We start from the raw sequence: 18,698 nt of genomic DNA on the forward strand, positions 1-18,698 counted from the left end.
GTTGGAGGGGCAGCGATTTTTTTGAAAACTTAAATACTTTAAATTAAACGTTCCGTGAAAAATTCATAGTATTTTATGTAATATTAAGCATTGCGTGGAAAATTCATAGTATTTTACGTAATATTAATTCAAGAACATTAGCAAATTATTAGAGTTCCCTCTTGAAGACTTTGTTGTTGTTTTCTTAAGATTTTATTTGACAGACAGAGATCACAAGTAGGCAGAGAGGCAGGCATAGAGAGCCCGATGTGGGAATCCCAGAACCCTGAGCCAAAGGTAGAGGCTTAACCCACTGAGCCACCCAGGTGCCCCTGAAGACTTTGTTTTGAGAACTAATGTCCATGCCTCAACACTGCAACTGCAATTTTGCATCACCGAAGAAACCTATCTCAAATAGCAATAGTAAGCATAAAAAAGTCATGAAATATTTAATAATACTATCTTTTGGTACATTTCCCAGACCACCCGTATGTAAGAAGTAGAAGAAATCACTTAATTTAGGGTTATATGACAATCAATTGTGTGTCACATTAGGGAATATTATTTTGAATTTACGGTTCTATCCCCAGTCAAATTTCAAATTGAAAGGTTGAAAAAAAAGACATTTAGAGAGCTCAGGTGGTTCAGTCAGTTAAGCATCTGCTTTCCACTCAGGTCATGGTCAGGCTCCCTGCTCAGTAGGGAGGCTGCTTCTCCCTCTACTTCTCCTGCTCCCCCTGCTAGTCCTCTCTGTCTGTCTTTCTCTCTGTCTCTCTCTCTCTTTCCCCCTCTCTGTCAAATAAATAAAATCTTTTTTAAAAAGACATTTATACTTGCAGGACTCAGAAAACGTATGTTTTATATGTTCTTCCTAAGAAAGTTGAGTTTGTCCTCCAGTGAAGTTAAGGAGTGATAACCAAGAAAGAGAAAGATGTGTAGTGAAAGAAATGATGGATATAACCAGGAGTGTTAGCCTGACTTCTGTGCACAAGTCCTAACAGCCACCTAACCACATTAGAACAGAAAGAAGAGTGTCTTCAGGAAAAATAGTGTAATTGATTTCAAGCTATGGACAAAATGGTTAAGAAGCTCCGCTTTTTAATGACAGAGTAAAGAAGGTACCTATTTCTTCTCTTAATGTGAAAAAACTGAAAGGCAATACTAAGTCCAGGAAAAACAGAAGCCTGCAAGAAAATTATGAAGTAACCAGATCTTTTGTTTGTTTTTCAGAACTCCATCACCTGTCTCACTTATTTCACTTATAGTGAGATGCAGAACTATAAAACTTTTAGAAGAAAATGCTGAATATCATTATGACCTCATAACAGTGAAGGAGCTTTTAAAGTAGATAGAAAAAGCAAAGGTTATAAAGGAAAGACTTGATAAATTTAACTACTTTAAGGGGCACCTGGGTGGCTCAGTGGGTTAAACCCCTGCCCTTGGCTCAGGTCATGATCTCAGGGTCCTGGGATCGAGTCCCGCATCAGGCTCTCTGCTCAGCAGGGAGCCTGCTTTCCTCTCACTCTCTCTGCCTGCCTCTCTGCCTACTTGTGATCTCTCTCTGTCAAATAAATAAAATCTTAAAAAAATTTTAACTACTATAAGAACTTGTGTTATTCAAGTGTTATTATAAAAACAGCAAAAAGACAAGCCATAAACTGGGCAAAGATGTTTGCAATACATGTAACTGGCAAAGGAGTGGTATCCAGAATCTATGAAACACTCCTAAAACTCAATAAGAAAATGACAAAGAGGGGCGCCTGGGTGGCTCAGTGGGTTAAGGCCTCTGCCTTCGGCTCAGGTTATGATCCCAGGGTCCTGGGATCAAGCCTCACACTGGGCGCTCTGCTCAGCAGGGAGCCTGCTTCCTCCTCTCTCTCCACCTGCTTCTCTGCCTACTTGTGATCTCGGTCTGTCAAATAAATAAAATCTTTAAAAAAAAAAAAAAAGTAGGGACGCCTGGGTGGCTCAGTTGGTTGGACGACTGCCTTCGGCTCAGGTCATGATCCTGGAGTCCCGCATTGGACTCCCAGCTCCATGGGGAGTCTGCTTCTCTCTCTGACCTTCTCCTCATTCATGCTCTCTCTCACTGTCTCTCTCTCAAGTAAATAAATAAAATCTTTAAAAAAAAAAAAAAAGTAAATGACAAAGAGACAAAAGACCTGAATAGGTTACTTCATCAAAGAGAGAATATAAATTGCCAACAAAAATAAGAAAAGATCCTTAACCTCATTATTAATCAGTGAAACACAAAATGAAATCACAATGGGATAATTTATCAACTACCCAAAAACTAAAAATTTTAAAGTCTGAGAGTGTCAGTGTTTGGTGAGGATGTAGAGCAACTGGAACTGTGGAGGGCTAAAATGACAACAGCCATTCTGGAATAATGTTGGATGAAGATTCTCATGATCTAGCAAGTCACTCCAAGATGAATATCCTATAGCCTTTGTAGCAGGAGAGTCATACGAGATGGTTCCTAGTAGCATGGTAATAGCAAGCAAGTGAAAACAAGGCAGGTGTCCATCAAGACAAGAATGGGTAAACAAAAACTGTGATATAATTTTCAACAAAATACTGTTGAGTTGTAGAAATAAATGACTTAAACCTGCAAGCAACGTTAGGAGGCCCAGGAATATAAAGATGAGGAGAACATCTAAGTTGCAGAAGAAGGCCACAGTATGATTAATTTTTTTAAGGTTTATTTTTTATGTAAGTAATCTCTACACCCAGTGTGGGGCTCAAACTCACAACCCCAAGATCAAGAGTCACATGCTCTTTCAACTGAGCCAGTCAGGTGCCCCCCACAGTGTGATTAATTTAAATCCAGTTAAAAAACTTGAAAAACTGACAATACACTAATTCAGAATACTAACATAGGCATTGATATAATAATGAAATATTTAACTGGGTACTTCTATTATTTTTTAAATATCTGACATATTATACACATATATAATATTATATGCATATTTATTTGTTTGACAAAGGAGTGCCACAGAGCAACTGTGGTCTCGGACACCCTCTATCTCATTCCAAGTAAAAGCCCAAGTTCTCACCAAATCCCACAAAGTCTTACATGATCTGACTCCCTCTCTCTTACCTTCTCACCTTCTAGCAATATCCCTTTGGCCCACCATGACAGACCCACCAGCTCCTTGCTGTTCTTCCAATATACCAAATGGGTTCCCTCCTTAACGATTTTTGTATTGTCTTTTTCCTCTTCTGGGACATTCTACCAGTAGTTATCCTTTAATTAACTGACTCACTTCCTTTAAGACTTTGCTCAAATGTCACTTTCTCAATAAGACCTACTCTGATCACCCCATTAAAAATTGCAATTCACACCCCTAAGTGAATACATTCCTAATCCCCATGATCATTCCCTGCTTGTGCACTGGTCAACACTCAATTCATAATTCATTTGTATTGAACAAATGAAAGGAGGTGCGGAGGACTGGGAGACTGAGATCACAACGGCACTAGAACTATAGGGCTAACCAGGTTCTCCAGTCATAACCCTAAGGAAGAGAACCCATGATGGGCTGAAGGACTTGCCGTTCCAAGAAAATTCAAAAGTTCAATCTGAGGTGATTGCTTCAGTCTCTGAGTGGTTGGCCAAACCCTCTCATTTGAGCAGACTCTCTCACCCTCCTGAGGCTACCAATGCTTTTACTGCAGTTTTGAAAAAAAGAATTAACTTCTTTAGAGGAGTTTTAGGTGTATAACAAAATAAAGAGGTACAGAGATGTCCCATACACCGCCCTCACCCATTCATGGCTGCATTCATGGCTATTATCAATATCACTCACCGGAGGGGTACATTTGTTACCCAGGATGAACCTACATGCACATATCATAATCACCTAAAGTCCCTAGTGTACCTTAGTGTTCACTCTTGGTGTTGTACATTCTAGGATTGTGGACAGATTGTTAGTGACATATCCCCATCAGTATAGGAGAGTATTTTTTTTAAGATTTTTTTTTTTTATTTGACAGAGATCACAAGTAGATGGAGAGACAGGCGGTGGGGTGGGGGGAGAAGCAGAATCCCTGCTGAGCAGAGAGCCCGATGCGGGGCTTGATCCCAGGACCCAAGATCATGACCTGAGCTGAAGGCAGAGGCTGTAACCCACTGAGCCCCCCGGGCGCCCCTCATGGCGAGTATTTTCATTGCCCCACAAACCCTCGTTCCATCCAGTCCTCCCTCCCCTCCTTGTCCCCTGGCAACCACTCATCTTTTTACTGTCTCCATGGTTTTGCCTTTTCCAGAATGTCATATAGTTGGAATTGCACAGGATGTGACTTCTTCACATTGCTTTTTTTTCCCCCTCACTTAGTAATAGGCGTTTCAGTTTCCTCCGCGTCTTTTCGTGGCTTGATAGCTCATATCTTTTTAGCACGGAATAATATTCCATCGGGCAGGTAAAAATCAAAGGACTGATTGATTTAGCCTGCACAGGTGGGGGGGGGTGAGTAGGAAAGGGACAGGAAGAGCATTCTTGACCCCATGCTGGATGGTATAAGTTGTTATTCCGCCTTTAGAGTCATTTGGCAGTTTCACCTTTAAAGACATGAAAGCTCTCTGATTGAGCGGTTCTCCTTTACTAGAGACACACAAACTTGACCACCTCTTGAGGGCTTCTCTCATCTCATGAGCCTAAATTTTAATTTTTTCAAGGAAACCGATTCCCAGGGGACCCATCCCTCACTCTTTCTCTGGCTCCTTTTCTTCCCCCTGTCAAGGAGTTTGATGAGCTCTTATCCATCCTTCATGCATTCAAATCAATGCTTCCTCTCCAAAGAGGCCCTCCTTACTCCCCATACTAAAGTAGGTCATCCTCTCCTCACTTCTACTGTTTCTTCTTAGAGCACAATTGACATCTACGTTTGCATGTTTATCTGTGGGACTATTTGTTCTGGGTCTGCACTCCCTGGGAGAACAAGGTTTGTGACGCCTCAGTCTCCCAGTATGTCACCAGGGTCTGAACCGGCCTGACTCACTGAACCGCCTGTCCTTGTCCTGAAATTTGATCTGGGTTCACCCCCAGGCTTGCTTAGAACCAGATATGTCAGGGAACTCACCCAGAGGCTTACCCTGAGTTCACCATACACAGAGAGTGAATTCTGGGAGCCAATCATCCCCTCTCTGGGGCTTTGGGTGTGTAGCCAGAATGGATAAATCACATACCAAAGATCATTAATTGTTGCCATCAACACAGCCTGTAACCAGAGCAGAGGTAAATGAAAGTTGTATGATGCCATAATCAGGCTGGGTTTTGAGCTATCCCAAAAGCCTTCCTGGACCCCACAAGGGATCAGTGTCTTTCTGTTCTTGGCACCATGAACTTCTTGCTTATCCCTCTTCGCCTGAACATATTATATTGTCCAGGAACCTTCCTAGGCTGACTCCTCCAGTTGACATTACACTCCTTCCGAGCAGACTAGCAGGCTACTTTTATCCCCAGTGGCCAGCACAGGGAGGGACAGGAAGGGAAAAAGTGGCCAACAGCAGGAGCCCCAGTGCCCCAGGCCACTGCTTACCATACCCTTCAACATCCAGTCCTGGAGATGTGTGCAGCCATATACGAGCCAAATGCTGGGATGGCTCGCTCCCTCTCACCTAGAGACCCCTGTCATTACTGGGGGAAATGATCTGGCTTTCCAAGCTTCACTGCAACCCAGTTCAGTTAGAACTGTAAGCCCTGAAGTCAGAGATCTGAGTTTGAGGTGTATCCCTTATATGAAGCTATGTGGCCTGAGCCTTTCTAAGTTGCAGAGTCCCCATTGATAAATTCAGGGCTTTCTATTATTTATTTATTTATTTAGCTCTTATTTATTAGAGAGAGAGCTTGAGCAGGGCCGGGGGGAGGGACAGAGGGAGAGGGAAAAGCAGACTCCCTGCTGAGCGGGGAGCCCAGTGCCGGGCTCCATCCCAGGACTGTGGGATCATGACCTGAGCCAAAGTCAAGCACTTAACCAACTGAGCCATTCAGGTGCCCCCCCCCCCCATACATTCAGAGTTTTAAATATCCTCCCCATGTTAATATGTTAAATATCCTCCCCATGATTGAGGTTTTATGAGGCCTAAAGTTTTTACAGCTTGACAGATCCTTAATGGAGGTGTGCTGAAGCTTCAGCTTCAAGGTCGGTATCTCTCTGCTCCCTGCAAGAAAATAAGTGGAAAACACCAGATTGCCCATTGACCACCTGCTCTGGAGCAAAAATAGGGGTCCACAATTGAGGTCCCACCAATCCAAGGCCCCACTCTTGGACTGAAAAAAAAAAAAGAAGCTAGCAACCTGCAGAATATCCCTCCTGGCAATTGATGGCAACAGCCCACTCCTTTCCAGAGGTAACTGACGCATGTGCTAACAACGATCAGTCCCTGCACCAACTCCATGCCCTAAAGTTTACGCACACTCAGTTCTGCATCCCAGAGGTTCTGGAAGCTTCCCCCCAGCCCTTCTTCCTTTCTCCCTCACCTTTCCCCCTCACAGCCTCCCTCGGTGCTTATCCGGTAGCTTCTCTAAGGTTCTGCACTCTGGGCCCAGACGTGTCATCACCCCCTATATCCTGCGGCTGTGCCCCCAGCCATGGCTGCTTGCTCTTCCATTACACAAACGGATAGAAAAATCTGACCCTCCTTCAGGATGGAGACAGGTCTCTGCAAGCCTGACTGACCCTTTCCTTCTAAATGTAGCCTCAGAGCAAAACTCCCTCCTCCCTTCCTCCCCCTCATCATGTGACCTTGGACAAGGCCTTTCAGTTTTGCGTTTTGTTTGTCAAACTTTACAGACTGTGAAGTCTAGCATCACAAGCTTAATTATGATGTCTATTTCTGTGGGTAGGGCCATTACTGTCAGGACAAATCAAACCTTCACCCCAGGTTAACTGGAAGGCAATGGAGGCATGTAGGCTCCCAGGAGATGGGGCAGAGAGAGGCTACCGGGAGACCCCGAGGTAAGAAGCATCTTGTCTGATTTCTTTCTGAAAGTACCAAGTGAATATAAACGCCAACAGCTCTGATTGAGTGTGGTGGTGGGACACGGGGGAACGAAGTCAGGAATGCGGGCCAGCTCACCACAGTGCCTCTCTCTACTCCCAGGAAGGGCTGGGAACCCCTTCTCAGTTGCTGGATGACGCCTCCAATAGGAAAAGAGACTTGGGAAGAAAGCGCCGGAGGAGCAGCCAGGTCATCTGCGCTTATTCCCTGCACGCAGAGGAAGGGGCAGACTCAGTTTTCCATGAAGTGTGCTCCCGATGGGAACCCAGCTGCTGAGGAAGACTCAAAAGAAAATTCAGAAGCAAGAACAAACACGGAGTTCTGGGGACCCAGTCCGTTCATACTACAGAGGACTGCCAAGCTCCCGGCCCCTCCAATAAGCGGCGTGCGCCCCGCGTGCCCAGCTCCCTCCCCAGCGCCACAACTGGGGGCGTCCGCTAAGGTTAGGGGTGTGCGTCCGTGGAGGACGCCCAGCTGAAGCTGCTAGGGCCGCGCGGCAGCACCAGGTCCAGGCTGAGGTCGCGCTGCTCGCTCTCGGAGGAGACGGGCCGGTAGCCCAGCAGCTGCAGCGCGCCGGCGCACAGCTCCTGCACGCGGCGTATCTTGGCGAAGGGCAGCGCGTGGCGCCAGGCCTGGGAGACATTGACCGCGTCCCTGGACGAGGTCTTGAAGGCCTCGCGGCGCGCGCCGGGCCCGGACCCGTGCGTGATGTTGTGGATCCAGGCCTGCAGCTGCGGCGTGAGGCTCAGGCCCGCGAAGGCGTAGAGCGCGCGGATCTCGGGCAGCGGCGCCCGCGCCAGGTCCTCGAAACGCACCAGGCGGTAGCGGCCTCGCAGGAAGGGCGGCGGCTTCTGCGTGGCGGCCTCGGCGATGCGCACGTGGCTGCGGCACACCTCGCGCACCACGCGCAGGCCGGGGTCGGCCTCCACCCATGTGCCGTTGGTGCCCAGGACGATGCCGTTGTCGCGCGCCAGCGCCTTGGCGGTCTGCTCGCGCGAGCGCAGCACGGCCCGCGGGTCGCGCACCAGGTGCACGATGCGCAGGTTGAGCGCCGGGTCGTTGAGCAGCTGGTAGAGCACCTGCAGGTTGAAGAAGCGCACCTCCTTGAGCACCACGTGGCTATAGGCGCGGCAGGCCTCCTGGGCCCGGCTAAAGGGCTGCCGCGCGCACAGCGGCTTGCACACCGCCTCGCTGCTGATGGCGCCGCGCGGGAAGGCGCTGCAGGCAGGGGGCGAGCACAGCGCGCGGCTCACTGCGTACTGGAAGAGGTCCGACAGGTTGCGGCGCCACGGCAGGTAGGCGTCGAACACGTCCATGTCGCACAGGAAGACGGAGCGCACCACGTCGCGCACGGCCATGTGCAGCGCCGGTGCGCTCCCCTGCGACAGGGTGGTCCACACGTGCCACCCGGGCTCCATCAGGTAGAAGACGTCGGGGTGCTGGCTGAAGAGCTGGCCCACGAAGGACGAGCCCGAGCGCCACGAGGACAGCACCAGCACGTGCACCCGCTCTTTGCCGCTGGCTGCAGACGGTGGCCTGGGCCAGGAGACCAGGAAAAGCAGGATGCAGGTCTGCGCCAGCAGGAGCACGGTCACCGCCGTGCTGGAGACGCGCGGCAGCCACATGCCTCTAGCTGGGGGCCTTCGGGAAGAGAGGGCAGCCGTTAGGGACTCGCCCTGCCACACCCCAACGCCTTGCAGGGAGCAGTCCCCTCCCTCCCCAACCCCCACTCCGACCACCCGCCAGATGGGGGCCTCCTCCCCAACCCAGACTATGGCCATCTTACTAGGGCACTCTCCGGGGAATAGGACTTTAAGACGTCTACCAAAACCTAGTCTATGCAGAGTAAAAGGATCGTTGCAGAATGTCTTTGGAAATGTGTTTTGTCCTTACTTTCTCAGTCCCTCTTCCCCTCCCCTTTCTCTCTCTCCCTCTCTTTTTCTGGCGAGGGAAATATTATTTTAAAACAGAATTCCCACCTTTTGCTTCAGAATTCTTTTTAGAGAGACAATTTTAGGTTTAGCTCCACAGCTTGATGGGTGATTGGAATCCCTCACCAGGCTCAGCCACTTTCTAGCCTGTGATCCCGGACCACACGCTGCATCTGTCTGTAACTCAGTTTACCCATCTGTAAAAAGGGGATGAGTATTGGTATTGGAATAATGGAATAATGGAATGGGGGGGGGGGCGGACATGTCCTAACTCCCATAACTGATAATGTGCCCTTTCTGCCCAGTGTGCTCTGGGTTGTCTGGCTTCTTTTAAACAAGCAGATGCAGCTTTTATTATTAAAAGTAAGTAAACGACATAGGGCACCCCAAATGTTGCTCTCTGCAGGGAGTCAAGTGCTACAGGACGCATGAACTGCAGAGGGAGGGAACCCTTCTGGAGCTGTGGGAATGTGCAGAAGAAAGCGGTAAAGGGCAAGGGGAAGACAGGCAGGCTCCTGGCCACCATCTGCCCTTTTCCGTGCTGAGGTTACTCACGTAGCTCACGGCTGCTGGGAGAGCCGCCCGCCTCAATCACAATCCATGGACGATGCCTGCAGATTTTTCAGGGCCTGAGAAAGCAGGAGAGACGCTGGGTCAGAGTCTCACAGGAGGAGACGTCCCTGCACAGTGGGAGGGCTTTGCATTCCCAGACGGACAGAAAGTTGCCTGCAGGTGGGAACAGAGCGGCCCAGCCCCGAGCACATTTTTTCAAGTGGCTGTGAACTGACCACGTTTCCTGCTGAGTGGAGGAGAGAGGGCCACTGATGCCACTGAGGAGCTGGGCACATGTGACTTCACTTCTCCAAGGCTCCGTTTCCTCCTCTGCAAAATGAGGATCGTAACATCCGGCCTCTTGGGCTTTGCCATGAAGAAGCTGCTAGAACATACACATGATAGAAGGCTTGCTAGTGCCATACATGGGCCCAGGGCTACTGTGGCTGGTGCTGTGTTGGGAGAGGCAGCACCAGGGGAAGTCTCCACCTAGATAAGACACTCTGAGGTCACCCGCATCGGAAATCCCAGCATCTCCTGCGCCCACCTCTGGGCTCGTTTACTGGATCTTAAGAATATCACACTTTTCCCACAGAGTGAAAGGGACGCAGAGCCAAGCTTGTGCACCCCGAGGTCCCAGACTTCTTCTCTTCTTGCACCTGTTGCTCTTACCACAATCCCAAGGAAGAGCTGCTTTGGGAGGGAGGGGCCTGAAATATCCTACTTGCTTTCACAGCATTTGCTCCCCTCGAAGCCCCTTCCCTGCCCATATCACCTCCAGGAGAAGGCAGGTCTAAATTGTGAGCAGATCCCACTTTTCCAGAGGCTGCCGGGAGTGGACAAGGGTCACCCAGCAGCTCTGCCTCCTGAACCACAAGGGCTAGATGTGAGGATTTCACTCAGTGGCTCCATTTGGTGGACATTATGGTTTCCATTTTTTACGTGAAGGATGCCAGGCTCAGACAGACAACAGGGAAAGAGGGACCCTCGACCCAGGACTTCCATCTCTAAGTTCCTGGCACTTTCTGATTACAGTCACCTGGCCTCTCCCATTTCTGGGAAATCCTGCAGAACACTGGGGACCCCGGTGTTGGGCCCAAACACAGCTGCCCTGGCCAGCCCATCCCTTTCCTGGCTAAGGAGGATCTTGACGGTAAGCTACCAGTGTGTGTGTTACCTGCCTTCCAGGGAAACCAGAGGTTTTCTTAGGTGACACACACAACACGGAACTGATATCTGATCCTATTATTGGAGTGGAGAACTAAGAAGAGGATTGATACCTGCAACCCCATGCAGAGTGCCCGAAGAGGTCCAGGTCCTACGGGAGAGTTTTCTGATAAGGAGCCTTAGGTACAGGATACCCAGTGGCAGGTCAGGAAGACACAGGATAAGTGTTTTATCTTCGTGATTGAACTGCATCCTCCCAACATTCATGGGAGGTAGAAATTACCTCCATCTGATTTATTTATTTATAAAGATTTTATTTATTTATTTGAGAGAGAGAGAGAGGAAAAGAGACAGAAGGAGAGGGAAAGGGCTGGGTGCCAAGACCTTGAGATCATGATCTGAGCTGAAGGCTGCCGCTCAGCTGGCTGAGCCACTCAGGTGCCCCACCTGTTTTAACTGAGGCAGTGAAGCTCAGAGACACGAATACTCACTGAGGACAGGGCAGAGAGATAGGAATACTTCTTGTTCTGTTTTGTTCTAGAGAGAAAGAGAGAACAGGAGCGGGCCAGGGTGGGTGGGAGCAGAGGGAGAGAATCTTAAGCAGGCTCCATAGGCTGCACAGAGTCTGACTCGGAGCTTGATCTCAACAATATGAGATCATTACCTGAGCTGAAATCAAAAGTCAAGGGCTCATCTGACAGAGCCACCCAGGAGCCCGCCCCTAGGCCAGAAGTTTAAATCCAAATGTCAGACACCCAGAGTAGAGCTCTGGGGTAGATCTCACTCCTAAGCCTTTCCCCAGTGAAGTCCCCCATCCTGGAAGGCCTAGGCCCTTCCCCTATAAATTTTTCCATTTTAAAATTCCTTCCGGGGGGAGGGGGCGCCTGGGTGGCTCAGTGGGTTAAGCCTCTTCCTTCAGCTCAGGTCATGATCCAGGGGTCCTGGGATGGAGCCCCCCCATCAGGCTCTCTGCTCAGCGGGGAGCTTGTTTCCTCCTCTCTCTCTGCCTACTTGTGATCTCTCTCTGTCAAATAAATAAATAAAATCTTTAAAAAAAAAAAAAAAAAGCGCCTGCCTTCAGCTCAGGTCATGATCTCAAGGTCCTTGGATCAAGTCCCGTATCTGGCTCCTTGCTCAGCAGGGAGCCTGCTTCTCCCTCCTGTTTGTGCTCTCTTTCTCTCTCTGACAAATAAAGTAATTCATTAATTAACAATAAAAGAGTTGGGGTCCCTGGGTGGCTCCATCGTTAAGTGCCTTCAGCTCAGGTCATAATCTCGGGCGGGGTCTCGTCCCAGAATCAAGCCCCATATGGGGCTCCCTGCTCTGCGGGAAGCCTGCTTCTCTCTCTCCCACTCCCCTTGCTTCTGTTCCCTCTCCTGCTGTGTCTCTATCAAATAAACAACTCTTCAAAAAAAAATTTTTTTTAATTAAAAAATAAATTAAAAAAAGAGTCAAGAACCCTGACTAAGACAGACAGTTAAGTGTCATGTCCGGGAATGTCACAAAGACTGAATGAGTAGATGGTATTAATAAATATTTGCCTACTTAATGTCAGACACTCTGTGATCCAGATCCCCATGTAACCCGCATTCCTTCCCGCTAAGTAGTTACTTTTTTTTTTTTAAAGTAGGTTCCGGGTGGAGCCCAACACGGGGCCTGAACCCACAACCCTAAGATCAAGATCTGAGCTGTGATCTGGAGTCCGATGTGGGGCTGCCGCCCACAGTAGCTGCCACCACCACCACCGCCACCACCACCGGCTGAGCCCCTCCAGGGCTCCCTTGCTGAGCATTTTAAAGTCCACCCAGGTGCCCTAAAGTGACGGTATCTTCTAAATATCCCTGACTGTTGGCCTGAGAGACACAGGAAGGAGCAATTGTTCTATCTGACTGGCAGATTGGGAAATATGAGCTACAAGGAGGGACAGTTTGCAGTAGAGGGGGTGAGCCTGAGCCCCGGAACCTAGCTCTCTGGGAAATCCCCGCCTGTACCCCAGCTCTGCGTGTCCCTCACTCAGCAGCCTCTCCCAGCCCTGGCAGGGTATCTAAGGAACTGAAATGTAAAACTAGGTACAAATTCATGGCTCAGATTTCTCTCTGTTTGACATGGGCTGGAGGCCATCCCTGTTCAGGAATCCCAAAGATTAGAGAAAACAGATTCCAGATCAGGGATCAGTGGACTCTTGGCATCAAGGGCCACCCCTGGGGGCAAAGCAGCTCTGATAGAACCCAGGGCATGTTAGGGAGAAGGCTGAAAAGGAGGGAAAGAGAAAAGAAAAAAACGAGAGGGGCACAGGGAGAGAGAGGAGGAGTAAGATGAACGTTTGCGGTGGGCTGGAAATGGAACACCAGTAAACACCATCTGTTGAGGGCTTCCTATATGAAGACTTTTCTGTCCATTTTCTGATTTAATCCTTACAACAACCCTATGATGTGGACCTGATACTCCCCCCTACTTTACAAATAAGGAAACTAGGGTGTAGAAAGATTAGGAAACTGGCCTAAAGGATCCACACACCAGCTGAGTCAGAATTTAAGTCCTAGCCTTACCACTTTAGAACTCTTAACTACATGGTATCCAGTGGAAAAACCACAAGTACTAAAGCAAACAGTGGTGTTAAAAATGCACAAATATAAAAAACCACACAGGGGCGCCTGGGTGGCTCAGTGGGTTAAAGCCTCTGCCTTTGGCTCAGGTCATGATCCCAGGGTCCTCGGATCGAGTCCCGCATCGGGCTCTCTGCTCAGCGGAGAGCCTGCTTCCTCCTCTCTCTCTGCCTGCCTCTCTGCCTACTTGTGATCTCTGCCTGTCAAATAAATAAATAAAATCTTTAAAAAAAATAAAATAAAATAAAAAACCACACAAGTATCAAAGGACATCATCAAGAAGATGAAAAGACACCCCCAGGAGGGAGAAAATACTCACAAATCATATATATAGCAAGGGACCCAGAGAATATACAGAGCTCTTACAATTCAATAATAGAAGACAAATAACGCAACTCAAGAATGGGCAAAAGCTTTGAGTAGACCATTTTTCCAAAGATATACAAATTGCCTACAAGTGCAAGAAACGATGCTTGGCAATCCTAGTCATTAGGGAATGCCAGTCAAATTATGAGACTACGTCCCATTAACTGGGGAGTTATAAGAAAAAAGGTAGATAAAAACCAGTATTAGTGAGAAGGTGGAGAAAGAAATCAGAACCCTTGTACAGTGCAGAAAATAGGTAGTTCCTCAAAAGGTTAAACATAGGGATGCAACAATGCCAATCTAAAGTACATATCCAAGGGGTGTCTGGGTGGCTCAGTCCTTTAAGCTTAAGCATCTCCCTTCCACCCAGGTCATGATCTCAAGGTCCTGGGATCCAGCACTGCATAGGGTCCCTGCACAGAGGGGAATCTGCTTCTCCTTCTCCCTCTGCCCCTCCCCCCACACACCCACACACCTGCACTCACTCTCTCAAATAAAACTTAAAAAAAAAAAAAAAAACATAAATACATATCAAAGAAGACTGAAAACACATGCCCACACAAAATCTTTTTCATAAACTTTCATGGCAACATTATACCTAATGGCCTCAGAATGGAAATATACTAAATGTCTATCAGTCGATGAATGGGTAAACAACATGTGGTCCATCCATATGCAGTTGACACTTGAGCAATGAGGAAGTTGCGGCATCGACCTCCACATAGTCAAAAATCCACATATAACTTCTGACTCCTGGAAAATTTAGCTACTAATAACCTACCACTGACCTTAACATTAACAGTCAATTAGCACATATTTTGTGTATTATATGTAGTAAAGTAAGCTACAGAAAAGAAAATGCTATTAAGAAAATCATAGGAGGGCCCCTGGGTGGCTCAGTGGGTTAAAGCCTTGGGGCTCTCTGCTCAGCGGGGAGCCTGCTTCCTCCTCTCTCTCTGCCTGCCTCTCTGCCTACTTAAGATCTCTGTCAAATAAAATCTTTTTTTTTTTAAAGAAAATCATAGGAGAAAATACATTTACAGTGATGTACTGTATTTATCGAAAACATTTGCATACAGGTGGATCCACACAGTTTAAACCCATGTTGTTCAAGGATCAACTGTAATTCAGTATTATCTGGCAATAAAAAGGAATGAAGTATTGATATGTACTATAACATAGAGGAACCCTGGGTTGATTAACACACCACATGAATATACTGTAAATCACTGAACTGTACACTTTAAAAGGGGGAACCTTAAGGTATTTTTTTTTAAATATTTCATTTATTTATTTGACAGAGATCACAAGTAGGCAGAGAGGCAGGCAGAGAGAGAGGAGGAAGCAGGCTCCCAGCTGAACAGAGAGCCTGATGAGGGGCTCAATCCCAGGACCCTGGGATCATGACCTGAGCCGAAGGCAGCGGCTTAGCCCACTGAGCCACCCAGGCGCCCCAAGGTATGTTGATTGTATCTCAATAAAGGTGTTATTAAAAAATATGCAGGGACGCCTGGGTGGCTCAGTGGGTTAAGGGTCAGCCTTTGGCTCAGGTCATGATCCCAGGGTGCCCCCCTCTCTCTGCCTGCCTCTCTGCCTACTTGTGATCTCTCTGTGTCAAATAAATAAATAAAATCTTTTAAAAAAATAAAAAATATTATCTTTCTATGGCTAGGTTACAGGTAATTTTTTTCTTTTTAATGCTTTGCTGCATTTTCCAGGTAGTCTACAGTAGACTTGTATTACTTTGGTAATCATAAAATTGGTGACAGGAGGTACAGGTTGGACCGGCCTGCTCCAGCTTCCACTGCGGGAGGAGAAATGCCTGCAAACCCATCTCCCAGCTGACCTGAGTACCAGTTGGCCAGAGGAGGACAGGGGCATCGGCTGGAGAATTACCTCCTGAGGACGGAAAGATGTCAAGATCCTCAAGCCCACCCTGAGCCTCAAGACTGTGGCGGAAGACAGTCCTGGCCCCAAGCCCTGGCCACATCTGCTATCTCTCTGCCAGTCTGAAACAGCAGCTTCGTGGCATCAGCCGGGGGCAGGGAATCTGGAGTCACACAGCCCAGATGCTGCTGATTGGCAGCAGACTGGCCTGCAGGGATCTATTGGGAAATGATATCAAATTTTTCAGGGAAAGGAGCTTCAAGTCTCCAGAGCTCAGAGCTACCCCGCAGGGCATTTCAAAGAAAATGAACAGATAACACGCAACACCTCTCCCTGGCCCTGAACTTAGGGGATCCTCTAAATGCACTTTGCACAGGACCCAATCATAGAACCTTACAGCCAGGGAGACCTGACGTCTGGGGGCTTCCACCTCTTCTCTGAAGTAACACAAGCAGGGGATGGGGGAAGGGAGTGCACATTTAGCACGCACTCACTCCGTGTTTCCCTAGGTGTTGACTGAGCTCTCTTACTACGGGGATAATATGGAATATTCTCTGGTTTATTTTTTATTTTTTTTTTATTTTTTTTTTAAAGATTTTATTTATTTATTTGACAGAGAGAAATCACAAGTAGATGGAGAGGCAGGCAGAGAGAGAGAGAGAGGGAAGCAGGCTCCCTGCTGAGCAGAGAGCCCTATGCGGGACTCGATCCCAGGACCCTGAGATCATGACCTGAGCCGAAGGCAGCGGCTTAACCCACTGAGCCACCCAGGCGTCCCTCTGGTTTATTTTCTCAACGTTTTATTTTGACTAATTTATTATTTTTGAAAAGCAAGTCATTCTTAGAATTCAATGATATAAAAAAAGGTGGGGAGGAAGGGGCTGTTTTAGAAGAAAATGACTCAAAACAGTAGCAGCTGGATCCTGTGTGTGGACATTGTTTGGATTCTGATTCAAACAAACCAAGTGCAAGAAGGTATCTTCGAGGCAATAGGAAATTTCAACACGGACTGAATATTAGGTGATTTTGAGAAATCATTGTCAATGCTACTGTCACCCTACACAATACTCTCATTTTTTATGCATTTCTGTACTTATCTCGCCTTACTAGACTAGAAGCAGGATTCTGTCTTATGACAAGGAGAAGGGAGAGCACAGGGGCTAATGAACCCCATTGGAGCATTTACTGTGTGATCTTGGTCAAGTCACTTAACCTCTGGGTGCCTACTGCTGTTTAATCTATAAAATGGGGGAAATTCACCTTGCTGGCTCCGGCCATAGAGCATGCAACTCTTGACCTCTGGGTCATGAGTTCAAGCTCTAGGGGGCCTAGAGCTTACTTATAAAAAAATAATAATAATAAAAATGAAATAATATCACCCAAGTCAAGGCTTGATTTTAACTCAATGAGTTACTATTGCTAAAGCACTTAGAATAATGTCTGTCATACAGCACATTTGTATTTGCTCAGAAATCCTCCAAATCCTGGGTTACAACTATTTTCTATGGATCCAAGCAATTGCCTCTTCATAAGGAACACTCAAGAACAACAGCCAGGCCTGGTTCAGGGGACCCCGCACCCTAGGAACAGAATGTGGCAATCCCAGGCAGGGGCAGAACATGGACCCACAAAACAGGCGCGAAACATGCCAAGAAGAGAGGGGTAAGTGGAACCATATAAGCCTTAACACAGCCAACGCTCGAGGAGCCACACACACCATTCCCATTAGCTCGGGTACTTGGCACACTCACGCACTCTCGGCCTCGGGGCAGCCAAGTCCTTGCTGCCCCTGAGGCCTCAGTTTTCCCACCCTCCTGCCTCCGGCTCAAGATGGGGAGAGAAGAGAGGGTGAACTGATCCCGGGGCACCTATGCTGAGACCAAGAGACCTTTCTCGTTGCTCAGGAGCCAGCAGCGAAACAAGCCAGACTCCCGTTCAGGTGCTTATGGTTCTAAATTGGCTCACCAAGTTGCTTTTCCTCAAGAGTGCCATGGGGGAAAGCTTTCTAGATTAATACCATGCCCTTGGAAACTCACGTTTCCAGAGTCTAGGGATCCCCAGCAGGGATCTCAGGTGAGCTGAAGCCGCAGGAAGACACTTGCCCACCAGCGCCAGAGGCTACCGCGTCCTTCCCCTGTTCGGATAGAAACACCACTCTCAGCTCTTCTCCCCAGACCCGACTCCCCGGCTACGAGCTCCGTGCCCCTGACTGCGGGCATCCCGTGCGGAGGGGGACCAACCAACGTACCCCAAAGCTGGCGCCCCTGCCCGGGCTGGCGCGGCGGGGGAGGCGGGCGCCCCACTCCCGAGGCTCCGCAGAGGCTCCCTGACGTCTCCTCTTCCAAGTTGCCGTCCGCAACCGGCCGTGTCTTCCCTGGGCGAGTCCGCAGGGGCTGACGTGCTCCGTAGGCTCTCAAGGCTAGGAAGGCGCCCCCCGGTGACACCGGGGGAAGGCTCCGAGAGGCACCGGCGCGGATCCGCAGACACCGAGAGAGTGGAGGCACCTGGAGACCTAAGGCGGAGGGAACCTGGAAACAGGGCGGGAGTGTCCTGGAGAAGGAGAGGCGTCTTAAGAACGGGATGGAAGTGTCGGGGGCGCAGTCGTGCGGCCACGGCCAGACACAGACTCGGGCACCCCTGCTCCGGAGGGCCCCCTACCCCGCGCCGGAGCCCTGCGCTGCGCGTTCGGCCGCTCCGCGCCGCCGGCCGCAGAAGAGCGCACACAATGAGCCGCTTTCAGACGTGGCTGCGGTCCCGGAGCCGGCGGGCGGGAGCCGGGGCGGGAGGGACGGAAGGAAGGAAGGAGCCGGTTGGCCCCCGGGTCTTGCTACCCTCCCCACCTCGGGGGAGGGGCGGAGGCCCAGGGGCGGGCGCGGGAGGACCCGGGGAGGGCGGGCACAGGTGGGCCCGGGGGCCGCGGGAGGACGTCGAAGGGCGCTCGCGCTCACCTCTCATGCGACTATGTGACCGAGAAAGTTGCCTCCTGCTCCGCTCCCAGAGAAGGAAGCTCCCGGGGGGCACAAAGGCCCTTGCGAGGAAAATCGATTTTTTTTTTTTTTAAAGATTGTATTTATTTATTTGACAGAGAGAGATCACAAGTAAGCAGAGAGGCAGGCAAAGAGGGGTGGGGGTGGGGGTGGTAGCAGGCTCCCTGCTGAGCAGAGAGCCCGATGCGAGGATCGATTCCAAGACCCTGAGATCATA

At 49.1% G+C, this 18,698-nt stretch overlaps 1 protein-coding gene across 2 annotated transcripts; it reads right to left on the minus strand.

Annotated features, from left to right (window-relative positions):
- Positions 1 to 106: 106 nt before the first annotated feature.
- Positions 107 to 17,831, minus strand: CHST6 (carbohydrate sulfotransferase 6). 2 transcript variants are annotated; one of them, XM_059381533.1, is made up of 4 exons: positions 17,743 to 17,831; positions 9,472 to 9,545; positions 8,965 to 9,113; positions 107 to 8,626 (listed from the first exon to the last, which is right to left on the minus strand). In XM_059381533.1, exon 4 carries the CDS (start codon positions 8,608 to 8,610, stop codon positions 7,429 to 7,431), a length of 1,182 nt encoding a protein of 393 aa, XP_059237516.1. In that variant the 5' UTR covers positions 8,611 to 8,626; positions 8,965 to 9,113; positions 9,472 to 9,545; positions 17,743 to 17,831; the 3' UTR covers positions 107 to 7,428. The 2 variants fall into 2 exon arrangements, with proteins under 2 accessions (XP_059237516.1, XP_059237515.1); XM_059381532.1 differs by lacking the exon at positions 8,965 to 9,113.
- Between the last annotated feature and the right edge of the window lie 867 nt (positions 17,832 to 18,698).

Source organism: Mustela nigripes, chromosome 17 (genome assembly GCF_022355385.1).
Source record: "Mustela nigripes isolate SB6536 chromosome 17, MUSNIG.SB6536, whole genome shotgun sequence".
Classification (NCBI taxonomy): Eukaryota; Metazoa; Chordata; class Mammalia; order Carnivora; family Mustelidae; genus Mustela; species Mustela nigripes.